The sequence below is a fragment of the Phyllostomus hastatus genome, unplaced genomic scaffold, assembly GCF_019186645.2.
Source record: "Phyllostomus hastatus isolate PE091 unplaced genomic scaffold, TTU_PhHast_1.1 phas_scaffold_129, whole genome shotgun sequence".
Classification (NCBI taxonomy): Eukaryota; Metazoa; Chordata; class Mammalia; order Chiroptera; family Phyllostomidae; genus Phyllostomus; species Phyllostomus hastatus.
In genome coordinates this window covers 2,623,112-2,645,716 of record NW_025334009.1, presented here as the reverse complement: position 1 = coordinate 2,645,716, position 22,605 = coordinate 2,623,112, and the positions used below count along the sequence as shown (strand labels likewise).

Here is a 22,605-nt window from a genome sequence, read left to right as displayed (position 1 = left end):
CACCGAGTGACCGAAGCCGGTCACTCAGACCACCTCTGAAGTTTCCGCTGCTGCTTTTCCAGCAGCTCCCCCACTGCGTCTCCCTCAGGCGACCAGTAAGACGGATCCCAATGGTTTGGGCACGGCGGCCTGAAGAAGAGATGGCGCCGTGCCCGTGGGGAAGGACGCGTCTGGTGGGGTTCCACGCCACCCGCCTCCCGTCAGGAGACCTGGGCCCCTCAGGGGTCAGGGGTGGGGCTGCTTCCCTCCGCGCGGGCGCGTGGGCCCGTGAACAGTGGGGGGCTGGCGCAGCTCGGGGACCTCCGGGGCCACGTCCCCAGGAGTCTCACCGAGACCGACTTTGCGTGGCAGTGCCGGAACAGAAACACAGAAACGTGCACGATGGCGGGGAAAGAGTCACACGGAAAAGTCTACATTCCCTTGAGTGGAGCCCACATCTCGAACTGGACTCAAGAACTGTTTAAAGGGGAAGGAGAAAAAAGCTGAGATCACTGAAGTGAAACTGGGAGAGAAGATTTATCACAACATAACCGGCGTGGAGGCGCCGGGACCCCGGGCCGCGCGGACGATGGGCAGTCAGCCCGGGTGGTGAGGAGCCGCCCCGCCGCGCCTCCGCTGCACCCACGGCAGGTGCGGCGCCTGTGAGGCAGACGGGGTGTCCCCTCGGGGACTCGCCTGCACGCCCTGGAGCCTGCCCCGTCGCCCCAGAAACGGCGCCACGGCCATCGCCACGAAGACGCGACGGGACTGCAGAGGTTCTCGGTGGGAAAGGGACGTGACCTACGGACGGACGGGGCCTGGGGTCCCCTGGGCGCCCGGCAACCGACTCACGCGGGTGCGGGAGGGAGGACCCGGCGGGGCTCTGAGGTCAGGATGAGGGACCAACGAGGCGGCGCCAGCCCCCCAATCACACGTTCAGGACTTCGGAGGGACGAGCGTTGCAGCCCAGCTGCTCGAAAACGCCCCGACTTCAGACAGGAGACACTTCTCACGCGCCTGCCCTGCCCTCCCACCCAGCAGACGACGAGACCACCGACAGCGTCCCCATCAGAGGGCACACGGCCTGGCATCATCTATGTGTCCGGCCCGGAGGGCCCGTGCCCTGTAGGGGACACCAGGAGACAGGGCCGCTGCCCCGTCCTGTCCTGTCCTGCTCGCTCGCTCTCAGCCCCCACACTCATTCCCGGTGCCAGAAAACAGCGCCGATGCGGACACCAACGGGAGGGGGGCAGCTCTCCCGGCTCACGAGAGGCGGGTGCGGGACCCCCCAGGGCTCCTCCCTCCCTGACTCTGCCCGAGGACCGCGCTCCCAGGGGCTTTTGTGTTCTTGTGCGATACTTAATGACCTACCCCCTTCCTGCTGGTCGGTGCACTGGAGGACTCTAATTTTAGAGAACCGATTAGCTAGTTCTTGCTAACTGGATGTTATTGTAGCTAAGGTCAAGTTTTTCACTGAAACTATGGCAACAAAACCCTGGTCTTCTTTGTCCACAAGGCCGAGGCCGAGGCCGAGTGAGAGAGAGGTGCCACCGCTGGAGGGCTGACCCTGACCGGACGCCTCTATTATTTCCCGCCTGCACCTGAAGTGCCGTGTTTCTGGGGGTGATACAGGGAGGGGACCTCAGCCCCAGAAATCTGCGGCAGAAGCCAGGCCCAGCGAGCGCACGGACGCAGCGCCCTGCCTGATAACACTGTCGGGCCCGTGTGATGTGAGAGCGCGACACGTACCGACACCTCAGAAGCACTCGAGTCGGAACTCACCAGACGGAAAAGGAACTGAAATCTCACTGAGGGGCCGGCCGTATTTTGTCGTGTGTGATGCACACGTTGTTGCCCAAATTTTTGCGGGAAAAATAAGGATGTGCATTATACAAGGGTCACAGACAGCCTGAGAGCGGGGGGGCGGGGCGGAGAGGACACAGGTCAGAGCCTGGCGTGGCAGCTGGTCCGCGGTGCGGGCTCTCCGCCCCACACCGAGCGCCCCGCCCCCGCACGTGCCCAGAACCCGCAGGGCTCCGCCGCGCCACAGGCACTTCCTTCTCCCTGCCGACAGCTCGGCCTCCCCCGGGAGACGCGCACATCTCTGACCCCGCAGTTGGGGGGCGGGGTCGGAGCAGAGCCATACACCTGCGAGATTAGCCAGCAGTGCTACAGCACTTAACTCGGGCCAGGTGCTCTTCGAGTGCCTAGCACGGACCGGCCCCTCCGAACCCCACACACACACTCACGGTGAGGCACCCCGCATACGCTCCCCATCTTCGAGATGAGGAGACGGAGGCACTAGAAGGTAACGGGACATATCCCGGGGGACAGGGCAGCAAGAGGCAGAGCTGGGGGTCAAACACGTCGGTCTGGCCTCGGGGTCTGTGCCTGCACCCCAGGGTCAGCATGGAGACCCCGGGGCGGGTGTCAGAGGCCTGGCGGGTGAGTGCAAGTCTTAGAAAGACGGAGCCCCAGGGGAACGACGGAGTCAGGTCATTTTGGGGAAGAAAAGGGACACGCAAGGCCCAGGGCGCAAGTCTAGGCCGCTGGCTGCCAGGAGGCAATGCGTGGGTCTGGCTGGAGCCCAGAGCCGGTGGGACAGCAACGTGGCTGGCAGGCAGGCAGGGTGACCGGGCAGGGCCCCGAGGACCCTGGGAGAGTGTCCTTCATCCTGCACACAGCTGGGGGACTGCAGGGGCTCCGAGCAGCCCCCGACATCTTCAGATCTAGGCCGTTCCTGGAGCCTCGGCAAAGGGAGGGCTGGCAACAGGGATACGGCAGACGCCGGCGAGGAGGTCGCTGCCTCGGCCTAGGAGACACATGCTGCTGCTCGCACACGTCTGAAGCGTGCAAAGCTCTCCCAAGGACTTCTCACTCGGCACGAGCGCCACCATTGCTAGTCCCATCCCCCCTCAGCCGTGCTCCCACCGGGCAGCGTGCCTCTGGACCGTGGAAAGGTGGCCCGGGCTCCAGGTGCTCCCAGCGCAGCACCCCGTTCATTCCCGGAGCGGCTGAGTGCAGCCGGGTGCAGCCGAGTGCGGCCAGGTGCAGCCGGGTGCGGCCCTCCGGTCGGGGCTCCAATCCGGGCCCAGCCTGGGTACCGGCCCTCTGCAGGGTCAGGACGCCGGGCTGGAAGGGGCAGTGCCATCCCCAGCGCAGAGGTCAGTGAGAGATCAGGGTCAGGAGTAGGCCGTGACCATACCAGAAGCCCAATCAAGACAGGTAACTGTTTTTCATGAACATGTTTTGAACGAAGCCAAAGAATCTCAAATCTACAGGCATAAGAGGGAAAAAGAGCAAATGCTGGAGTCCTGGGGGAGATGCCTGAGGGGGGCGGGGCCCATACCCGCTCCAGGGAGAAGGCGGGTCAACTGCAAGAAACCGGTCCAAAAGCACCCGACACGGGCAGTTAGGAGAGAGGTCCCGGGACAGCACAAGGCACCACCTATGTAAAGGGATCAGCCATCAGCTGACCTGAACCGTCACCAGAAGAAACCACTGCTGGAACTGGCAACAGTGAAACCGTCTTAAAAAAAAACACCACCACCCCGACTCCTCTGGACCAGATTTTACGGGGGGAGGCGGCACTACGCTGGCGCTTGGCCAGGTTGCAGGCCAAGATCTGGTCCTTCCCGATGCTCCGAAACCGCGCTGGGAAGATAAAAATAGCAGGCGGCCGTGATCAAGACTCTCCTCGACGTTGCTACGTGGGCAGTGAGCGTGTATCTCTGGGGTGTTACAGATATTTGCTCCGGGGGCAGCGTCCCTCAGAATGACACACTGGGGCAGTGGAAGAGAAAACTGGTTTAAGAAATCCAGTGCATTCCTTAGTACAGGAATACTCTCGGGCCAGCCCCTCCTACCGGCAGTTTAGGGCTAGGTATGAGCAGACAGGTCCCCAGTGTCAGACCATCGGGAATGAAATCCAGGCTGGAACCTTGGACCTGGGCAGCACCCCACACCTGGAGTGGCAGTTCCCCCACTTGTGAAAGGGGGGTGCGCTTTTCTAACACTGCAGCTGCCTGTGGGCATCGTTATGGGGGGGGTTAAAAAATTAACACATGTGAAGAGAATGATACAAATAAGGTAGATTAAATTAATGTAGGTAAGCGCCATACAAGGTAGTCACTGTTGTACGCGTTTATAGAACACAGGTTATGATTATAGAACACAGGGTGACGGGACAAAATTAGCGATTTCAATCTGCGGCCCAAACACAGCAGCCTAAGAGACAGTGTGTGTGGGGGGGGGAGGGGACTGGGGTGTGTCCCAGCCCCAATTTTAACACAGAATTGTCCTCTGACCCCAGGAGACCGCCTGTACCTGTCTAATTTCCTCGTCAGTCAAGAAAGGAAGGGAACGAGTCACCAGAAGCTGCAGTGGGCACCCCCTCCCACCATCAGAGCTCCGAAGGCGGGACTAGCCAAGCCTTTGCCTCCCGCTGCTGGGAGCGCCCGGCTACACTGCGTGACAACGCGACCCCAGTTCCCTTGCTCCATGCCCCCATCGATGTGATGTTGCCCTCCCGGGAGGGAGCCGCGCGGGCCACTGGAGATTCAGTGAGATGACAGTGTGCACACGTGTGTGGCGCCCAAAGCACTTCACGCACGAAGAGCTGAAACATGCTCTGCGTTAGCAAGCGAGCTGCTCCAGGAACAAGACAAAAAACCGGGCCTGGGGTCTCCATCCCACGGGCGACACCGGAATTTAAACAGGAAGCCGACCCACACGGCCAAGAGCATTAGCCCCCGGGCCCCTGCACAGGTGCCCAGCGTCCGCAGACACGCATCTCCAAGCTCTGAGCACGTGGGCAGAGACCAAGGGGCACGCAGAGCGCGTGGGCCTCCGCGTCTTCAGGCGGCAGGCTCCGCCCCCGGCTGCACGGCCCGCCTCCAGCATTCTGCGCCACTCCGGGGACTGACGGAAATTACAGTGTTGTCCTTCCCTTCAAGTGGAGCGCGTTGGTGCAAGATTGCGATAAACTGGTAAATCTGAAACGAGGATTATTTTAAGAACCTACTAATCTTTTCATTAACTTTGAATTGATTTTGTGAATACAGTCCAAGCTGCAAGAGACTTTCCCCCAAAGCAGCTGAGCGACACACAAAACCTTCAGCACCCGGAGGCAGGTGCTTGACAGGCACCTACCCAGACAGACTCTCTCACCTGACCTGTTTCCCAGGACAGGCGGAAACTAAGCCCCAGCCCTCCCCACGCAGGGCCCATTGCAACTTAGAATCAAAGGACAAACAAGATTTACGTTGGGCCCTCCCCTTTGCGTGTGGGTATTTAAAACTAAATGAGATATGAGTTCATTCCTTGCATGCTTTGCCTAAAAAAAAAAAAAATAGAACTAATATTGCTTAGCAACAATGAGGACGACGTGCGGCGAAGGAGGGGGGTTGGAGACAGCCGAGCCAGGGGGCCGGGCACGGCCACCCCAGTCCACACGACCTTTGCGACCCGGTATCCTGGCTGTGTCCCCATTTGGCCACAGAAGGAGGCCCGGCTGTTCCCACCCATCTGTCTTATCCTGAGGACGACGACCGGGAATCCCAAAGAAACACAGGCTGCTCCTGGAGGCACAAGGCTCCCAACCGCCTAGACTTTCTGGAGAAACGTTTCCAGCACCGATCCCGAAGTTTCCCGCTGGAAGGGGTCCTGAAGTCATGTCACCTGAACCCCAATGGTCACATGGGGACACTGAGTCCTGGGGAGATGAAATGACCCCCCTCCCCCACGACCCCAGAGCAGCGGGTGGCAGCCCCGAGCACCCTGCCCGAGCTCCACCTCGCTTGCAGGCAGGATGGTGGCCAGAGAAGCAGGTTGCTGGCACTCCAATACTTATCGCTTGATCACAAGAAGTGCTGTTCTTCCTGCGGCCCCTGCAGGGCTGCTGGGGGGTTCAAGGCCAATCCACAAGGATCTCACCTGGGATGCAGACCCTTTCCCCCATCAGACAAGTCATCCCTAAGTCCCTGAGCTCCCACACAGGTGGGCGGCCCTGGACAAGCGCGCTGGGGCTGGAGAAAGCGGGCCCAGCAAACACAAAAGCCCCGAGCCTCCCACTCAGGGCCTGCCTTTGATGCAGGAGTGGCCTGCCACAGCAGTGTCATCCGGAGACCGTGGCTCCAGGCTGTCATCCTGGGAAGCCGGACACGTGCTGCGGAACCAGGAGACTGCCGCCAACAACTCACTCCGGAGCCCCCGACCAGACCCTCGCCCGCACCATACACAGAGCCCACACCGCGTCCCGGGGACTCGCTGCGTGTCCCACGGCCTGTCCTGAACACACACGGAGTCAGAAGGGCCCCGGGCTTCAGTCCTCCCAGGCGGCTTTCCTCCTCGCATAAACAGGGACCAAATTAAAGCTGGGAAGAGCGCGCACCGGAAGTGGTAACTGGGCCCGTTCCGCGCGGAGACCGGAAGTGACGAGTCCACAGCTGGACTTTGCACTTGACGAAGTACAAGGCACACTTAGCCCTTAACCGGGGACCAGGCTCCCTCGGCGCCAAGTTACAAACACGTTTACTCTTCACAGTAACTGCACGAAGCAGAGCTATTATCACCTCCCACCTGACAGAGCCCGCTGGAGCCGGAGGCCCCGGGGGGACTGTGCACACAGGCCTTTGGTTGCCAGTTGCTGAAGAACAGGTGACGACGATTGACTCCCCCATGTCGGAGGTAACTCCGCACGAGCGCCCCGGAAGCTACGGCAAACCCGAACGCGAGCACGCGGCTCCACCCGTCACTCAGACAATGACGCCATCACCCACCGGCTGCTTCCGCGTTGGTCGTGGTGGCCTCCCCGCAGGGCGAGCACGCGACCGGAAGTACCTCCCGCAGGGCGAGCACGTGGCCGGAAGTGCCTCCCCGCAGCCCGGCCACCCTGGCCCCGCCGCTGAACATGGAAACGACTTCAGAATGCACTTGTTTGGAAAAGGACTAATCCCTTCCCAAAGAGATCTTCCTCTTCATCTTCCGGGGGAAAAAAAAAGGTTTCAAGCACGCCACACCATAACTAAAGGGCTGCATCCTCCTCGCTGCCCGGGCACCCAGGCAGCAGGGCGTGGGTGGGAGTGGGTGGGGCTTGCGGGCCCCTCGCTGGTGTGGCCGCCCTGCCCGACAGTCACAGCACCTGGAGCAAAGCCGAGTCCAAACCAGGATTGTCCCACCAGTTCTAAGCACCTCATAGCCTAAGGAGGCGCTATTGTCACTTTACAGAGAAAGCCACTCAACACGCCAAGGCAGCCACCTGACCACCTGCAGACCTGGCCAGGCCGTACACGGAGCTCGGTTCTTCCCAAACGCCCTCCATTGGGCTTGCTTTCGTCTTGGAACAGTCTCCTCGAATCAGCCAGCAGACACACACCTGAGACCAGGCACTCGGCCCCCAGGGCCAGCAAAGCCCACCGCCCAGCTTTGCTGGTGGTGGGCCCATTTAACCGCCCAACCTTGCACAGAGCAATCATTTCTTTGCCAGGCTCCTCCCCCAGCTCCCAAGACCTGTGCTTGGGAGGACAGAGGAGCTCATCTCCCCCACCCCCCCCCACCCACAGGGCTGGCCAACAATTCCGTTTTCCTAACCAGCCCCGCCCCCAAAACCTTTCTGATGGCCTCAGCTCTGCACCAACTCTACCAGGTGGCCTCTGTCCACTTGAACGTCTGCTTCCTAGTTTATTAGAATTTCTTTAGCTTTTATCCAAAACATCAGTTTCTAAGTTGCCTAACAATAAGGACTTCTAACTCAAATGATATAATTTGCAAATGACAAGGTTTGAGCCCTTGGGGGCCCAGCCCTGAGTCAAACACCTGAGCAAGTCGCTTACCTCAACCCTGGCTTTTGAGTCACCTGGGGAGCCTTGAAAATGCTGGTGCTTGGGTCCCCCGCCCCCCCCCCACGCCCCCAGTCACAGACTGGTCAGCAGCAGGCAAGCACCTGCTCAAAATCTCTCCGGGGTCAGGACTCCGCAGCTCAAGTGGAGACTCCCTAACCACCACGACAGGGAAGAAGAAACGTTTTCTATCATCTTAAGACTCCGACTACCTGTGAAACACCTCCCAGAATAAACTAAGCCGCTTCCGAGGAAGACACCAAGGGCAAGAGGCCTAAAAGGAAGCCAGCGCTGGCGGAAGGCTGTCCCACCTGTCCTGAGGGAACTTCCCGCGGCAGGTGAGGGACCTCTGAGCATGGGAGCCCGCGGCAGGGCAGGAGCGCTGCAGAAATGAAGCGAGTCGGCCGGGAACCCAGGGCAACGCAACAGACCAGCAGAGCCCTCATAAAAGCTATCCCAATCCTGACCCTGACCTCGCCTGGGCATTTTCAAGAGGTCATCAAGCTCGGAACTGAAATCATACTTTAAAAAAATATATACCAATAAACAAAACAAAAAACCCACACTCGGCAACACACTTCTCCTTGACTTTCCCAGTGAGGCAAGCTGCCCACTCAGACGGCCGCCCACTCACCTCGGAACTTCTTGGGGGGATTGTTGAGGTCCCCGGTCTCTGGCTGCACAACACAGCGGTCATCGACCAGCCTGCAAATCAGACAAAGACAAGTCAAGTTCAAGAAGATAAAACTCTAGACACCATGCAGAAATCAAGCAGCCAGCCAGGCTGTTCCTGGGCCCAGCTCAGACCACCCCCGCTGCAGGGGGCGGGGAGAGGTGGTCCCACTGCAGCATTCCCTCCTCAGGTGTGCGGACCTCACCCGGACGCCCAGGGTTCCCTGCTGCCCTCTGGGTTCCCTTCTCCTAACCACCTCCAGGACAGCTCTGAGCCCGCAGCCACCACGCCCAGGGTGGGGGGCGCAGCGACCAGAGGCTGCGGGGGGCCCACTCTGTGCAGGCGGGCTGGGCCCGGGATAGGAGGGCAGCAAGGGCCAGGCCCCACCCTGAGGCAGCTCGAGGACCATAAAAGCACACGGACCAGGAGAACATAGATTCGGGCTGCGAGAGGAGGGAGAGATGACACTTAGGAACTCCCTGCACCCTAGGCCAACGGAGCAGCAGGGGCAGGGGGGAGAAGCTCCCAGTGCTCCAGGAGCCACGGGACTTTGAGACGTGGGAAGAGGAAGACAGGGCACTTCTGGGTGAGGGAACCGCCAGTGCGGGGAGGGCGGACCTGGGGCATGAGGTCCTGACCGGCCCTCTCACTCACGAACCCTTCCAGAAGAGCCAACTCAAGAATCTGTGCTGTACAGGTAAAAAGCACGAGGCTGGGAGGAGCATCAAGGACGTGTCCAAGTCCCTGCGCAGGCACGCTGGCCCCGGCCCCCCTTTCAGAGACCACAGCGGCTCCCAGCCGAGCGCCACTGTGGTGTCCGGGGTTTCCTCCGCCAGTCGGCGCTGCCTGTGCCCCAGAGCAGGGTGCCCGTGGGCCTTGGCCTCTGCTCCGACGGCTGCCTCCTCCAAAACTCCCTCCCGCCTCCTGAAGCCCTGCCTGCTTTCCAGGGCCCTGTCCTCTCCACAAGACCCGCCCCCCGCCCCGGCCTCTCTCTGCCCTCCACCCTGTCCTCTCAGCCTCCCTGGGCCGAAGCCCACGAGGGCGGCGAGCTCCTGCACTGTGGCCCCAAAGATGCCCCGGGCAAACCCCGCTTCCCACACAAGCTGGGGCTCAGCACCAACGGGCAGGGGAACCCAAGGGTCCGGAGCAGCCTAGCAGCGGTTTGTGTCCTCTGGCACCAAGACACAGCCGCCTCTGCACCCAGGCAGTGCGGCCCCCAGCCTGAGCTTCTATGCACACAGCAAGAGCACCATGTGACACACAAAATGCCACTCTGAGTCCCTGTGAATGTCCACACAGCAGGGCCACCAGACCTGACACACCCTGTGACGGGTGACTCGGGACTGGACTAGTCACCGGCCACACGGAGCTCTCAAACAAGGGGCGGGAGGCAGGCGCAAGGCCCCGCTGGGGCTGCAGGGCAAGGGACTGGTCGGTGGCACCCCACCACCTCCCAGCAGCAAGACAGGGTGAGTGCACCCCACTCTCCTGGTCCCCAGGTTCCTCAGGGAGGGAGAGGCTCCCAGACTCCGAGTCTGAACTAGCGTGACCCCGGGCGCTCAGCGCCCAGGCCCACGGCGGCTGTCTTCTGTCTGGGACGCAACCCGAGGGGCAGACACTTCTAAGGAGGGTCGCAGGGGACTCGGCAGCCTGTCCATCTCCTTTGCCCAAGTGCACGTGCTCGGTCCTGCGGCTCGGAGGGCGGTGACCGCCACCTCCAGAAACGGGGCCGGGCTGGAGCGTGGCCACCGAGCTCCACAGAAGGGGTGGCCCCTCACTGTCATCCACCACGGGTGCTCCACGGAGATCGAGAATATCAAAAGGGAAAAAAAGGCCCAACTTAGTTTTCCAAGTCCATTTCTATACTGATAATCCTCCAACTTGATGGGCAGGGGCCCAAGGGAAACAAACCGTCCTCTGAAAGAGGGAGGCGAGCCCCAAATTCAGAAGCAGCCCGCCCTCTCCACAGAAGGACGGGAGGGCCCGCCTCTCCCGTGCGACGGTAACGTGTGAGCAGAACTCTCCCACTCCAAGAACACGCTCTACCTCGGGATTCTAAGAGCAGATGCTGTGGAAGAAGAGGCGGGGGGAGGGGAGGCCCCAAGATTTCAGGGCGGGTGGGGGGCCGGGCAACGCCCCGTTAGTGAGCCCGGGGGACTGGCAGGAAGGTGGTGGCACCGAAGAAATCGGGGCCACGGGGGCAAGAGGGGTCTGAGGGTGGACAGGGCATCCTGGTCAGAGATGTGGGCAGCGAGCAGGGCGGCCGGGAGAGCCGGGCAGGGGAGGCCAGCCCCGCCCAGGGCCCCGGGGGGGGGGGGGTGCGGTCTCGGAGGCCGAGTCTTCGCAGAGGGGACACCCCGGGCAGGAGGCCTGCACCTCTCGGCCACTCAGAGGTCTTGCCCCCACCAGCGGCGACAGAGACAGCGCTCGCTGTCAGCGCGCCCGGGGATGGAAGGGCTGACGTGGGGGCGGAGGTGCGGGCACAGCGCCGTGAGCGCCCCAGGAGGGCTTGCCACTGCCGGCCGGTCTCGTCGCTGTACGTGCGGAACCGTAAGGAGGGCGTAAGACTCCACCACGAGGAACCAAGGAAGGACTGGGCCGGAAAGAAGAAACGGACCATCACAGAGGCCCGAGTGACAGACAGGCCTCTCTGCCAACAGCCACAGAAAACAGTTCATCAAACGACTTTGGGAAATGAAGTTTTTGAGCAGTGGGGTCCCTCAGAGCTGCATCTGGGGACACGCGCTCCCTGAGGCCTGACGTGAGCCCGCAGACACCCGCCGCGCCTGCTCCGAGAGCAGAGAGCAGGCCGGCTGGAGAGCGAGCCGCTGTGCTTCACGGGGCGGCGCGGGGCCCGGCTGCGGTAAGAACGAGGATCCCGGGGACACTGCCGGCCCTCCTCCCCCGTCTGACTGAGGGCAGCTCTCGCCAGACTCCAGGAGGCCACCCCAGGACCCCACTGAACCTCCCCGCACAGAGACAGCCCTCCCCCCGCCCCGCCCCGCCCCCTCCGGACTCGGCCCTCTGCTTCGCCCGCCTCTGGGGCTGCGTCCCTTCGCCTCCCCTCCACTGGACGACAGGAGGGCGGGGCACGACGAATGAGGACGCTGCGGAATACGTCTGTCCTGTTCGAAGTTGGGTAAAGGTGTCTCAACAGAAACCTGGCAGTCTATAAGGGAGTGGGAAGAAGTATTCAAGGTGATGAAAGGCAAGGACCTACGACCCAGATCCCTCTATCCAGTAAAGCTTTCATTTAGAATGGAAGGGCAGAGAAAGTGCCTCCCAGATGAGGTCAAGTTAGAGGAGTTCGTCATCGCCAAGCCCTTATTACATGAAATGTTAGAGGCACTTATCTAAGAAAAAGAAGAATGATGAACACTGAAATGACAAAAACTCACAACTATCAACTGAACCTCAAAAAACAAACTAAGCAAACAACCAGAACAGGAACTGAATCACAGATATGGAGATTATCAGCAGGGAGTGGGAGGGAAGGGGGAAAACAAGGGAAAAGGTTCAGAGAATAAAAAGCATAATTGGGTAGTGCAGGGGATTGAGTGCCGGCCTGCGAACCAAGGGTCGCCGGTTCGATTCCCAGTCTAGGGCACATGCCTGGGTTGTGGGCCAGGTCCCCAGTAGTAGGCGCACAAGAGGCAACCAAACATTGATGTTTCTCTCCCTCTTTCTCCTTCCCTTCCCCTCTCTCTAAAAATAAATAAATAAAATCTTTTAAAAAAGCATAATTCATAGGTACAAAATAGAGGGAGGTTAAGAACAGTATGGGAAATGGAGAAACCAAAGAACCTGTAGGTATGACCCACGGGCATGAACTAAAGGGGGGGACTGCTGGACGGAAGGGGGGTACCAGCCAGAGGGGGGCAAAGGGGGAACTGGGACAATTGTAGCAATGTAACAGGGTGCAGCCAAGAGGGGGGACCCCAAATAGGGATTTGGAAATGGGGTCCAGAACTCAAGGTGTTCAGGAAATACTAGGGTGTCCTCACCATCCCCCCAGGCGTGGGTTGGGGGAAGGGACACTTGGAGCAGGACCATTGAGAGCTGTTTTGCATAGCAACAGCTTTGCAGCTAACCTCCAGTGTGGTCATTTAACATATCTATGTAAACTTTATCTGGTTACATAGATATGTTAAATAGCTGTGGCCATGCTCTGAGCCAGGGGGATGGAAGTAAATTCTCCACCAAGACATAACTGGAGGGCAGGTCCCCCAAGTTACAGCGCCTGCATGGGAGCTTGGAGAAGACTGGCTCCATGACATAGGGCCACGCCTGCCCAGACTCACGATGGAAACCCAGTAAAGCTGGAAGGATATGAGAGTGCTGGCAGGTGTAGCCAATTGTGGGAGGAGTCGGAAATGGGGCTGCAGAGGAAGATTGGTGCGGGGATTTAAACCCAGACTCGGCAGCCATTGAGAAGGAGAACCACACAGCTTTGGCAGAGTGGGCACTCCCACAGCCCTGCGAGAGAGAATCACCTTGCAGCTTTAGCAGAGAACCACCACCCGGCTTTAGCAGAGATCCCGGCAACACAGCTGATGGTGCCGGGAACCGAGGGAGGCTTACCAGCCGAGCATGGATTACTGGGAAGAACTGGGGGCTGCCTAAGCCAAGGACTTGTATTTCTTTTCCTGAGATACAGTACCCCAGACTGGGCCACAGGAGGAAGGAAGGAATGTGTGTTTGTGGGTGTTTTAAGGGACGTTGGGATTTTGATGAAGACATTAGGGCACTACTTTAAGTCTGTACAGCATTAAATAAACATTCCCTTTCCTTTTCACGAATCTCTGGCATTGAGAGGTGTCTTTCCTATAAGGTAGCGGACATAACGAACCTGGGGGGCTCCTTTTGGGTAATAGTATATCGTCCCAGACCCACCCCCTTGTTGTTCTGTAACAGTAACATAATCAAAATAAAATAGACTTTAAAAAAATGGAAGAAAGCACCAGAGGACAAGACTTTGATTTACAGGACTGCGCAACCCGTGACTTCCGAGTGCACTGGCGACCTGCAGCAGGGGAGGCGCTGCCTCGGGGCAGCCCCGGGCCTGGCTCCTGCGCCCCTCGGACAGGACAGCTTCTGCGAAGCTGAGAAGCCCTTCTCTGGGTCTGTAACATGACTCTCAAATTTCACCCCGTGGACTGCACACTCAGCATGTCCCCCTTCCACAGGAAGGAGGGGAAATGGTAATACATTCTCAGCAAACGTGCGACTTTGCATTCACGATTGCAACGGCCCACGTGAAAACGGTAGCCTTCTCTCCTGAGAGAGATCCCAGTTTTTAGGCTGACGATCACAAGGCCCAGCAAGTTCTGCCACGTAAGAAATCGCATGCTCTTACCCCAAGGTGCTAATAAATCCATTTGTCGACCCCTCCGCGTACAGAGAGCAAATGTCTCCGATGTGCAGGAAACTGGACATCTTGTCAGACATGTCTGCCTCGAAAAGCCTAGAGAAAAAAAAAGCAACACAAGCGACACCGTTAGAACGCAAGACGGGCTCCAGGGAGGAGGGGGAAGGAGCCACGGGGTGCTGGCTTGGCTCGGCGCAGGCTCCAAGGCGCCCGACGCACAGTCAGACGGAAACGAGCGCGTGATGGGCAGGCAGGCCCCTACGCCGGCCAAGCGAGCGAGCACATGGGCGGCCACGTTCTCCCCCACAAATCACCGAGTGTCAGGACACCCCAAGCACAGCGGCGCTGGTTTTCGGACGAGCACGGCAGCGCCGAAATGCGATCCTGCAAGGTGGGGAGGGCCCTCGATGGTGAACCAGGGGCTACAAAGACAGCGGGGAACTCGGCCATGAACTTGGCACCCAGGACAACGCTGGCAAGCCTGACCCAGGAAACGCTGACGCGGGCCAGCGGCCTCGGGGAACGTGAAGTCTGGGGAGGCACCTGGTAGGAAGCTCAGGCCCGGAGGTGCCCGGGGCCGGCCAGGTGCTGCAGCAGCAAAGGAAGCCCAACAGGAGGAAACCTCGTAACAAATACCAGGAAGCTCCGCGGCCTCCTCGGAGCGCCAAACCTGGACAGGACACGCTTCGCGCAGGAGCTGCTGCCACGTCTTCCCTCCTCATCCTTCACCAGAAACCCCCGTGCAGGGAGGAAGGGCTCAGCCCCTCGTCCCAACCCACCCAGACGCAGGTGAGGGTAAGACGCAGGTCCGTCAGGGACCCGGTCGGGAGTGCGCGAGGCTTAGTTAGGGGCAGCCCTGCAAACGGCTCATCAACGCCAGGACGTCTCTACACAGCCCGAGAATCACCACACACACACACACACACACACACACAATGAAAACACGGCCCCGGCTCACGGGGATGGCCTCGCCAGGGCCATCAGCACCGAGGGGTGGCAGCCAGCTGTAGAAAGCTGAGCTGACCTGGAGTCAGGAGTCCCTCGCGTGGGAAGGCAGTGTGCTTGCTGGTGTGGGCTGCAGGTGACCCCCCAGCGCCCCCACAGGCACCTGCCGGGTAGACGCACAGGTGTGCCAGTCTTCCCCTGACCTTTCCTGCAAATCCAGACCCCCAGAGCCACACCTCCCAAGTCTTCCCTCCAGGTCCTCTTCTCTCCTGACAGTGCCTTCTGGGTCCTCGTGGGGGCCGAGCCGTCTTCCCGGAGGGACCCTGCAGCGAAGGCCCGGGCAGCACCTCCCCCACCTCAGCAGGAGCTCCGGGACTGAACACCGACTGTTCAAGAACCACAGTTTCCCCGAGTCCGAGAGGCGGCGAGGGACGACTCATTCATCCCCAACACCTCCCAGAGGGACAGAGGGCATTACATTGCACCCGCACTTGTGTGCAGAGCGGCAGCACTGACAGCCAGCCCTGCGCGACTGTGGGGACAGACACACACACACACTCTCACACACAATGTGCACAAGGCCACTGCCCAGTCCCGGTCTCCAGACTCAAGTCCGCTGACCATCAGGCCACTTGCTCCAAACTGGACATTATATACCCAAAGGCAGACCAAGGCTTCCGGCAGCATCCGAAAAGCTGCACAGACTCAAGACGCAAAGGCTCAGTCCTGCTTCCTGTGTGCGAGCATTTAAAAGCCGGACCCCAACGGGCCAGGAGCTGGCGTGCTTCTGGCACTGACGCCGGGAAGCAGTTCGGTGCGCTTCCGGAGGCCGACGAAATCCCCATCTGCGCACCCCGGCCTTGCAGAAGCGCCCCGCAGAGTCGCTGAGCATGGAGGGCAGCTGTGTGCCCGGGTGCAGGGCCTCGTGCAGGGTGCCCGCCTCTCTCCTCCTGGGCATGCCCCTCCAGGGAGCCTGCTGCCCCTGTGGAGCCCGGGCCAGGCAACAGCAGAGGGACCCCGCTGTGGGAAGCCCCTCTCCACCCGGTTACCTGACCGGGAGGCCCCACATGCAGAGAGGGGGCCAGGACGCAGCGTCCCAGAGAACAGAGCGGGAGCGCTCGGTGTGGGTGGCGGCACCAGCTGCCCGAGTCTGCGCTGTTCCGTTCCTCAAGAGAAGGGCTCACGCCCCTCCAGCAGGACCGCGCACACCGGCGGGCGGAGGGCTCCGCGAGTCCTCCCGCACCGAACCCTCTCGACCAGGGCACAAGGCCAGGCCGGCTCTGCCGCCCCTCCCTCCCGGGTCACTGCTGGGAAGCCCAGACGCGGAGGGGGTGAGACGCCCAGGGTGTGTGCATCAGCCAGCAGGAAGGCCAGGGTCACGACCTCGGCCCGCCTCGCAGCCCTCCCCCAGGGCTCTGCATCCGTGAGGAGCCCCGACCGTGGGGGAAAACGTCCACCCTTCTCTTCTTCCTCTCTGGGGGCGGGGGGGGGGATGACTATGGAGGGCTGACTTTTTTCTTTTAGTATTTTTTACTTTATTGACTTGAGAGAGAGAGAGAAACATCGACGTGTTGTTCTACTTACTGATGCATTCACTGGTCAGCTCTAGAACGTACCCTGCCCAGGGGTCGCACCCAAGACCTTGGCCTGTCAGGGTGACCCTCAGACCAACTGGGCTGTCCCGCCAGGGCCACAGCTCTACTTCTTAATTGGTCTACACTTCAGTATGTATTAATTTTTCTACCGTGGCCACACAGCACTTTGATACATCAGAAGGAATTATATAAGTGTCTTCTTCCTGACCCACAAGCTTAGACAACTGAGCGAGAAACCTTTAGCCGGATTTTAACGTCCCCCACCCCCTCCCAAAACAGACCAGCCAGTCCATCCACCCTAGCTGATGATCCTCAGCTGGGCAGTCTGCAGGGCTCAGGGGTCACTTACAAACCCAACACAAACCATGTGGGGGGTGGGGGTGGGCAGGGAAGGGACACAGATGCTCCCCGGGGGTCTTAACCTAAGTCCCCTCACAAAGGACCGGGGAGAAGGCTTCCGGGTCTGGCTGGGAAACTTAGGGGGTCTCTCACCACCTACTGGTAGTGAAGGGGGTGTGGGGGGGCACAGAGAGAAAGGGGAGGAGTGGGAGACAGAGCAGAGGAGGAGGAGTGGGAGGCAGAGGGGGAGTGGGGGAGGGGGACCTGAGGGGTCATCAGGGCTGTCCTGGGAGGAAGGGCAGAGGCCAGGAAGGTGCAGAGACACCTAGAGAGGAAGTGGGACAGCGGCCCAGAGCAGGGCCCGGAGCAGCTCCGGAAGCCCCCTGCAGCGGGGGCAGAGGCAGGCGGAGAACCTGACTAAATCGGAGGTGGGGCCAGCTGCCCCCAGAGCCCCTGTGCAGCTCACAGACCGGTGCGGGGAGGGGGGGGGGCAGGGGCGGGGGCAGGGACCACCCGAGAGAGAGAGAAGCAGAGCCCAGACCAACCTGCCCCGGAGCTGCAGGACCCTGGGCCGCAAACGCGGCACCCAGGCCTCTCTGCTGACGCCCTGAGCAGGTTGTGGCTGGCCAGCTCCCGGGCCCCGCCCCCTCTCTTGCACAGCTATGACCATGAGGCCCCCATGGCCCCCCGGCACCCCAAGCTCTCCCCTTCCACTTCCTCTCCTGCGACACGAGGACAAAACTCCCTTCCAGGCGCTGCTGTGCCAAACAGATGGAGCGGCGCAGAGAAAGGGGCTGGAACGGGGCTGGCAGACTCGCTGCTCAGCGCTAGTAATTTTTTTAGTATTTCTTTAAGGACATGACGTGGAATTCCAGAAGGTTCTAGGGCTTCACAATCTGAACTCTGCACAGCAAAAGCTCTCCTGTGCAGGACACCAGCTGAGCACCCTGACGAATGGGCGACCCCGTGGAACCTGCGATGGCCCATTGGCTCCGGGGAGCGTAGTTACCCCTCTGGCCTCACCTGTGGAGCAAGGCCACGCTCTCTCCCAGCAGCAGGGCCCTTGGGCCTTTCCCAACACGCAGGGCGTGCCGAGGGCTGGAGCCAGGCACCACGTGTAACCCTTGGCCCATGAGGGGACCCCCCCACGTCTCCTACAGCTGGTCTCGGCTTTGCGGTGAGCCCCGGGCATTGGGGTCAGCTCCGGGTTCAGAGAGCTGGGTGAGGAGACACACTGTGTGGTCTCCTCGGACTCCCCCGCCCCACAAGGACCGCCCCCGCCCCCCAGAATTTCTGCTTCTCTGACGCTCAAACGCCTCTGAACACCGCGAGGCGCTCTGACTTCTCCGTACGCCTTGGCTTGCTTGCAAAGCATCACCGCCCTCGCTGTTCCTGACCTGGCCTGGCCCCAGGAGCGCTCACTCCGCCCCCCACCGGGGCCAGAGCACCAAGGCTACAAGCCAGCCCAGTCCCCTCGACCCTGGAGGGCCACAGGCCAGGTCCGTAAGGTCCCCGCACCTCGCTTGCTGCACCCATAATACAGGGGTGATACGACGCGCTCCCTAGCAGGTGGGCAGGAGGTTCCGCAGGATCCTGCTGATGGAGCACGCAGCCAAGTACCGGCCGGAGAGAGCGCGCAACCTGCAGATGCCTCGCTCTGCGGGGCTGAGGTGCCTCTCACAAGAGGATTCTCTAGGTGGCTGGACAGGACAGACAGGGGGACAGGGCAGAGGCTGTGGTGGCCCAGTGGAGCCTCACGCCACCCCCGGGCTCGGAGGCAGGCCCCCGTCCCCAACCCCAACCCCAAGTGACCTGCTTCTATCCTTAAGGACGGCAGAGATAAAACACGAACTCCGAGATCTCCTCCTCGGAGAGCAGAACCAGAGGCGGCGGCCCCAACGCTGCGCTCCCGGATTCTGCGATGCTCTGTGCCGCGCTACACCCTCCCGCTCACCACCTCCTCTCTGCTGGCTCCGGAGCCTTCTCTCCGTGATCAAGATTCCCAAATCTGCATCTCCCGGCCAGCAGCAGCTGCAGGGATGCGGCCCCTGGATGTCCGCGGCCTCTCCGCGCCCCAGAAAGAACTCCCCTGCCTGCCCAGCCTGCTCCTGCTTCTCCGTGCCCGCTCCCTGTACCCCCACAACGCAATGCAACGCCCAGGGCGCCTCCAGGGCTCACCCCCCTCACCCCTGCCCCGGGGCCACTGCCCGTGCTGCTCCTGCCAGCCCACGCCCGACCGCCCGTCCCGACTCCAGGCCAGCCTGCCTCGGAGTCTGTGTGGCATACCATTGCACCCCCATCACCAGCTCCTGGTCCATGGCAGGTGCTCGGGAGAGGTTCAGGCAAGACGGGAAGGAGGACGCCTGATCAGTAAAATGCCACGTTCAGTTCCACTCGACTCCTCCGGTGCTTTTTAACGGCTCTGCCTCCAGCCGGATCCCTGCCAGCGCCCTCGCTCGGTGGGGCCGCAGCAAGCCTCCCCAGCCGCCCGGCTGCCTCTGGCCCTCCCCCAGCCTGTTCCCACAGGCAGCCTGCAAGGCCTCCTGGGAGCCCGAGCACGCCCCTCCCCTCAAGAGCTCCCCAAATCTTTCTGGGGCTCTCCGTGACCTGGTCTCTCTGCCCCTGGCCCCTCCTCCCTCCCCACACCCTCCCCGCCCACCGTCCACACTCTAGCCTCCACAAGCTTTCTCCAGGTGCCCACCACTCACTCGCCTGACCCTGCTCCCCCCGCCACCACCACCACCACTGGTGGGGGTAACTCGACACCCCCGGAGTCCCCATATGATATCACAGCCTCCAGGGAGCCCTCCCAGATTCCCCAGATCTGGCAGCCACGTCCCGGGCACTTCTCTCCCCAGTGCCCCCACAACCCCGTCCTGAAGCTGCTCAGTTACCCGCCTGCACCCCTAGACTGTGAGGCCCAGAGAGCAGGCGACACAGCTCTTCCGGGGCCCCCCAGCCTCCAGTCCAGATGAGCGGCCACGTCTGGGCTCGGTGTGACCACAGGGTCGCCCCGCCCCACCGGTCGCCCAGAAGAACCTGACCTGCTTCGTGGGTCTCCCCACACGGGACTGAAGCCCAGCTCGCACCATCAGATGGAAGGCAGAGCAGAGCCGAGACACAGACCCGCCGGCTCTTTCCAACAGATTTCTGCGGGAAATGCTGGACCCCAGAACAGTTCCTAACTTCCATCCCTGGGAAGAAGTCCCCCCCCCCCGCTCACCCCCTCTGTGTCTCCAAGTAGGCTAGAAATAGACTTGGAAGGCCTGGGTTCACATGCCCGGTTCACCAGCTATCAGCTGCGTGTCGGGAAGCAAACTGCGTAACTCCTCTGAACTTTGTTCAGCTGCCTCATACCCCCGAAATGTGGGGCAAAGGGTCGCGGGGTGCGGGGGGGGAACCCCCCTCCCTGTGTCGGGGTGCCGAGGGGGGTGAGGCACACAGGCTGCCCAAGGCATTCACCCCCACCGTGCCTGGCCCTCACGGAGTGGTTCCTGCTTGTGTTTTCAAGTGAAAGTGAGATTTCACTTTTCTTCTTCGAAGTGTGCTTTCACTTCTGCTCGTGACTTGTGATTCTTCTGATAACACACGCCCCGTCTCCTCAGCGCTGCGAGGATGCGCTCGAACAATGCACAAGGTCCCGCAGATGCTTAATCCTACCTCGGCTCACGAGGCGGCTGGTGGTTCCTGCCCGACGGCCCCCGGGGTCACTAGACCCCACAGCCGGGGCCAGCTCCACTCCCCGCCCCCCACTTCGCCTACCACACCAGGCCCCTGCTGGGGGCGGAACCTCTTCAAAGGGATGGTAATTCAATATTTAGAACCTCTTCCACGTTGGTGTTAAGACAGGCGAAAGCACAGCCTCGCTGAAAAAAGAAACATGTTCGCTTCGTTTTAAGCAGCTCAAGATAAGCCCTGGAATATTTTTTTTTCCTGTTCTAAAAGCTTTGTGGCAGAAAACGCACTTGTAATTTTTTTCCATCTCTTTCTCCCGCACACACTTAACTAATTGCATTATATTCATTTTGCAAAAAAGAGAAAAATCTCCACTGTCGCCTACACGCAATTCGGAATGTAAAAAGTTAGCAGTTCCTGAAATGGGACTAAATTAGAACACCTTCGTTAACCACGAAGTCACCTGAGGTGCCACTCACTCCTCCAGGCGGGTGGGCACACGGGAGGCGGGAGTCCGACTCGCCGCCAGTCCGCTTGATGGGCGGAACCACAGACGTGCAGACCTCATGGACACACGCAAGCCGGCCTCCTTGGTTTAATTCAGAGGAAGCCGCCGGCCCTGGGGCACTACAGAGTCTGACGTTCAGTCCTGGGGGTCTGGGGGGCACCAACACTGCCCAGCACTGGGGCTGGGAACTGAGCACCCAGCCACGCCGGCCCCCATCCACCCAGGCATCGCTCCTGTGCTGGCGTCCGATGACCTTAACTTTCACCGTTTCACATACATCACCCAAGACACGTGCAAAACACCCCCGGAGGCCTGGACTGGCACCCGTTTACCTTTCTTACACCGGTAAGTGGGGGCTAGCGGGGCCTCCTCTGCCTTCTGCGGCTGCGGGCCATCTCCCCCTATCACAGGGCACCCCCGAGGCCGAAAGCTACCAGCAGAACCAAGCGAGGGCTACCGAGGGAAAGCTAGAAAGGAACTTGCACTTGAAGCTGCTACTCTCAGATGCGGAGGGGAACCCACACATTCTAGGTTTCTGCAGTCCTCCCAGCTTGGGAGGTCGGGCCTGCTAGGGGGACGCCTGCTGGCCCGAAAAGGACGCACATGCCCCGGCTGGTGTGGCTGGGTCAGAGCGCCGCCCCGGACACTGAAAGGCTGCCGGTGGGTTCCCAGGCACGGCACACACAGGACCCAGGCTGCGGGTTCAATCCAGGCTGGAGCGCTTATAAGGCAGCCAGTTGATGTGCTCTCTCCCTGCCACCCCATACCCCCCCCTCCATCTCTCTAGAAGCAATGAAAAAAAGTCCTCGGGGAGAATAAAAAAATTAAAAAGGAAAAAAAGATGAGCGCGAGACAAGCACCGTGGCTTCCAGGTTCTCGGTGTTCCTTTGTAACTGAGGAGGCGCTTTCGCTGGGAGGCAATTTTCTTTTGCAGGAGCAGCTTAAATGAGCCCCCGTGCAGGTATTTCTGAACAGGAAGGTCTGACGCGATGCCCGGGCTGGGAGACATTGAGCGGCGTTCTGCCGCGTCGGCCTCTGGCTTGTCTGCCCCCGTCAGACGCCGCCGCTGCCCCATGCTTGCCAACCACCTACAAGCCCCCGGCTCTCAACTGTGGGGGGGGGGCAGGGGCCCCCGCAGAGGGTCTGCAAAGCCGAAACCAGTTTCCCAGCGACGCCGAGGCACCGTTGCTTCTCCCTCCACTCGGTCCCGCGGGTGCCCAGCGGGGTCTTCCAGAGGCCACAGGACGAGTGATGCCCCGAGGGACCGGAGCACAGGTAGGTCTGGGACGCGGCCCCGGCCGTGTCCCGTCAAGCCCGACCTCCAGCACCGTGCGACGTGTACGGCCATGCCACCCTTCTCACCGCCGTTTTGTGCTTTGGAAAGCAGCTACTGAACGCTGAAAAACACGTTCCTGCGTCCACGTGCGGCCGGGTTATTTTACTCCTCACGCCTTCTGCCCAGTTTCCCAGCGTTACTTTCTAACGCGGTGAGTGCCGGCCGGCTGTTCGCGTCACACGGAGAGAAGGTCTTGGGGGTCCTCGGTGACCGGTGAGCCCACTGTGAGCCCCTCCGACCGGGACGCGCGGTGATGCGCTCCCCTGCGGCCGGGCGCTGGCTCTGAGCCCAGGGCCGACACGGGGCCAGCGGGGGACGCTGGACAGGACAGGACTCGGATGCCCGCCAC

At 60.9% G+C, this 22,605-nt stretch overlaps 1 protein-coding gene across 8 annotated transcripts in view; it reads right to left on the bottom strand.

Moving 5' to 3' along the window:
* ITPR1 (inositol 1,4,5-trisphosphate receptor type 1) overlaps positions 1-22,605 on the bottom strand; it is a 195,667-nt gene that overhangs the window by 160,182 nt on the left and 12,880 nt on the right. For 7 of the 8 annotated variants that reach the window (XM_045856740.1, XM_045856741.1, XM_045856745.1 and 4 more), the window contains exons 1-3: positions 19,024-19,155; positions 13,847-13,954; positions 8,452-8,522 (exon numbers count right to left, since the gene is read on the bottom strand). In XM_045856740.1, coding sequence (XP_045712696.1) covers positions 8,452-8,522; positions 13,847-13,954; positions 19,024-19,055 — 211 coding nt within the window. In that variant the 5' untranslated portion in view covers positions 19,056-19,155. Of the gene's footprint in view, positions 1-8,451; positions 8,523-13,846; positions 13,955-19,023; positions 19,156-22,605 lie in introns of those variants that run through there. The other variant, XM_045856743.1, reaches the window with a different exon arrangement.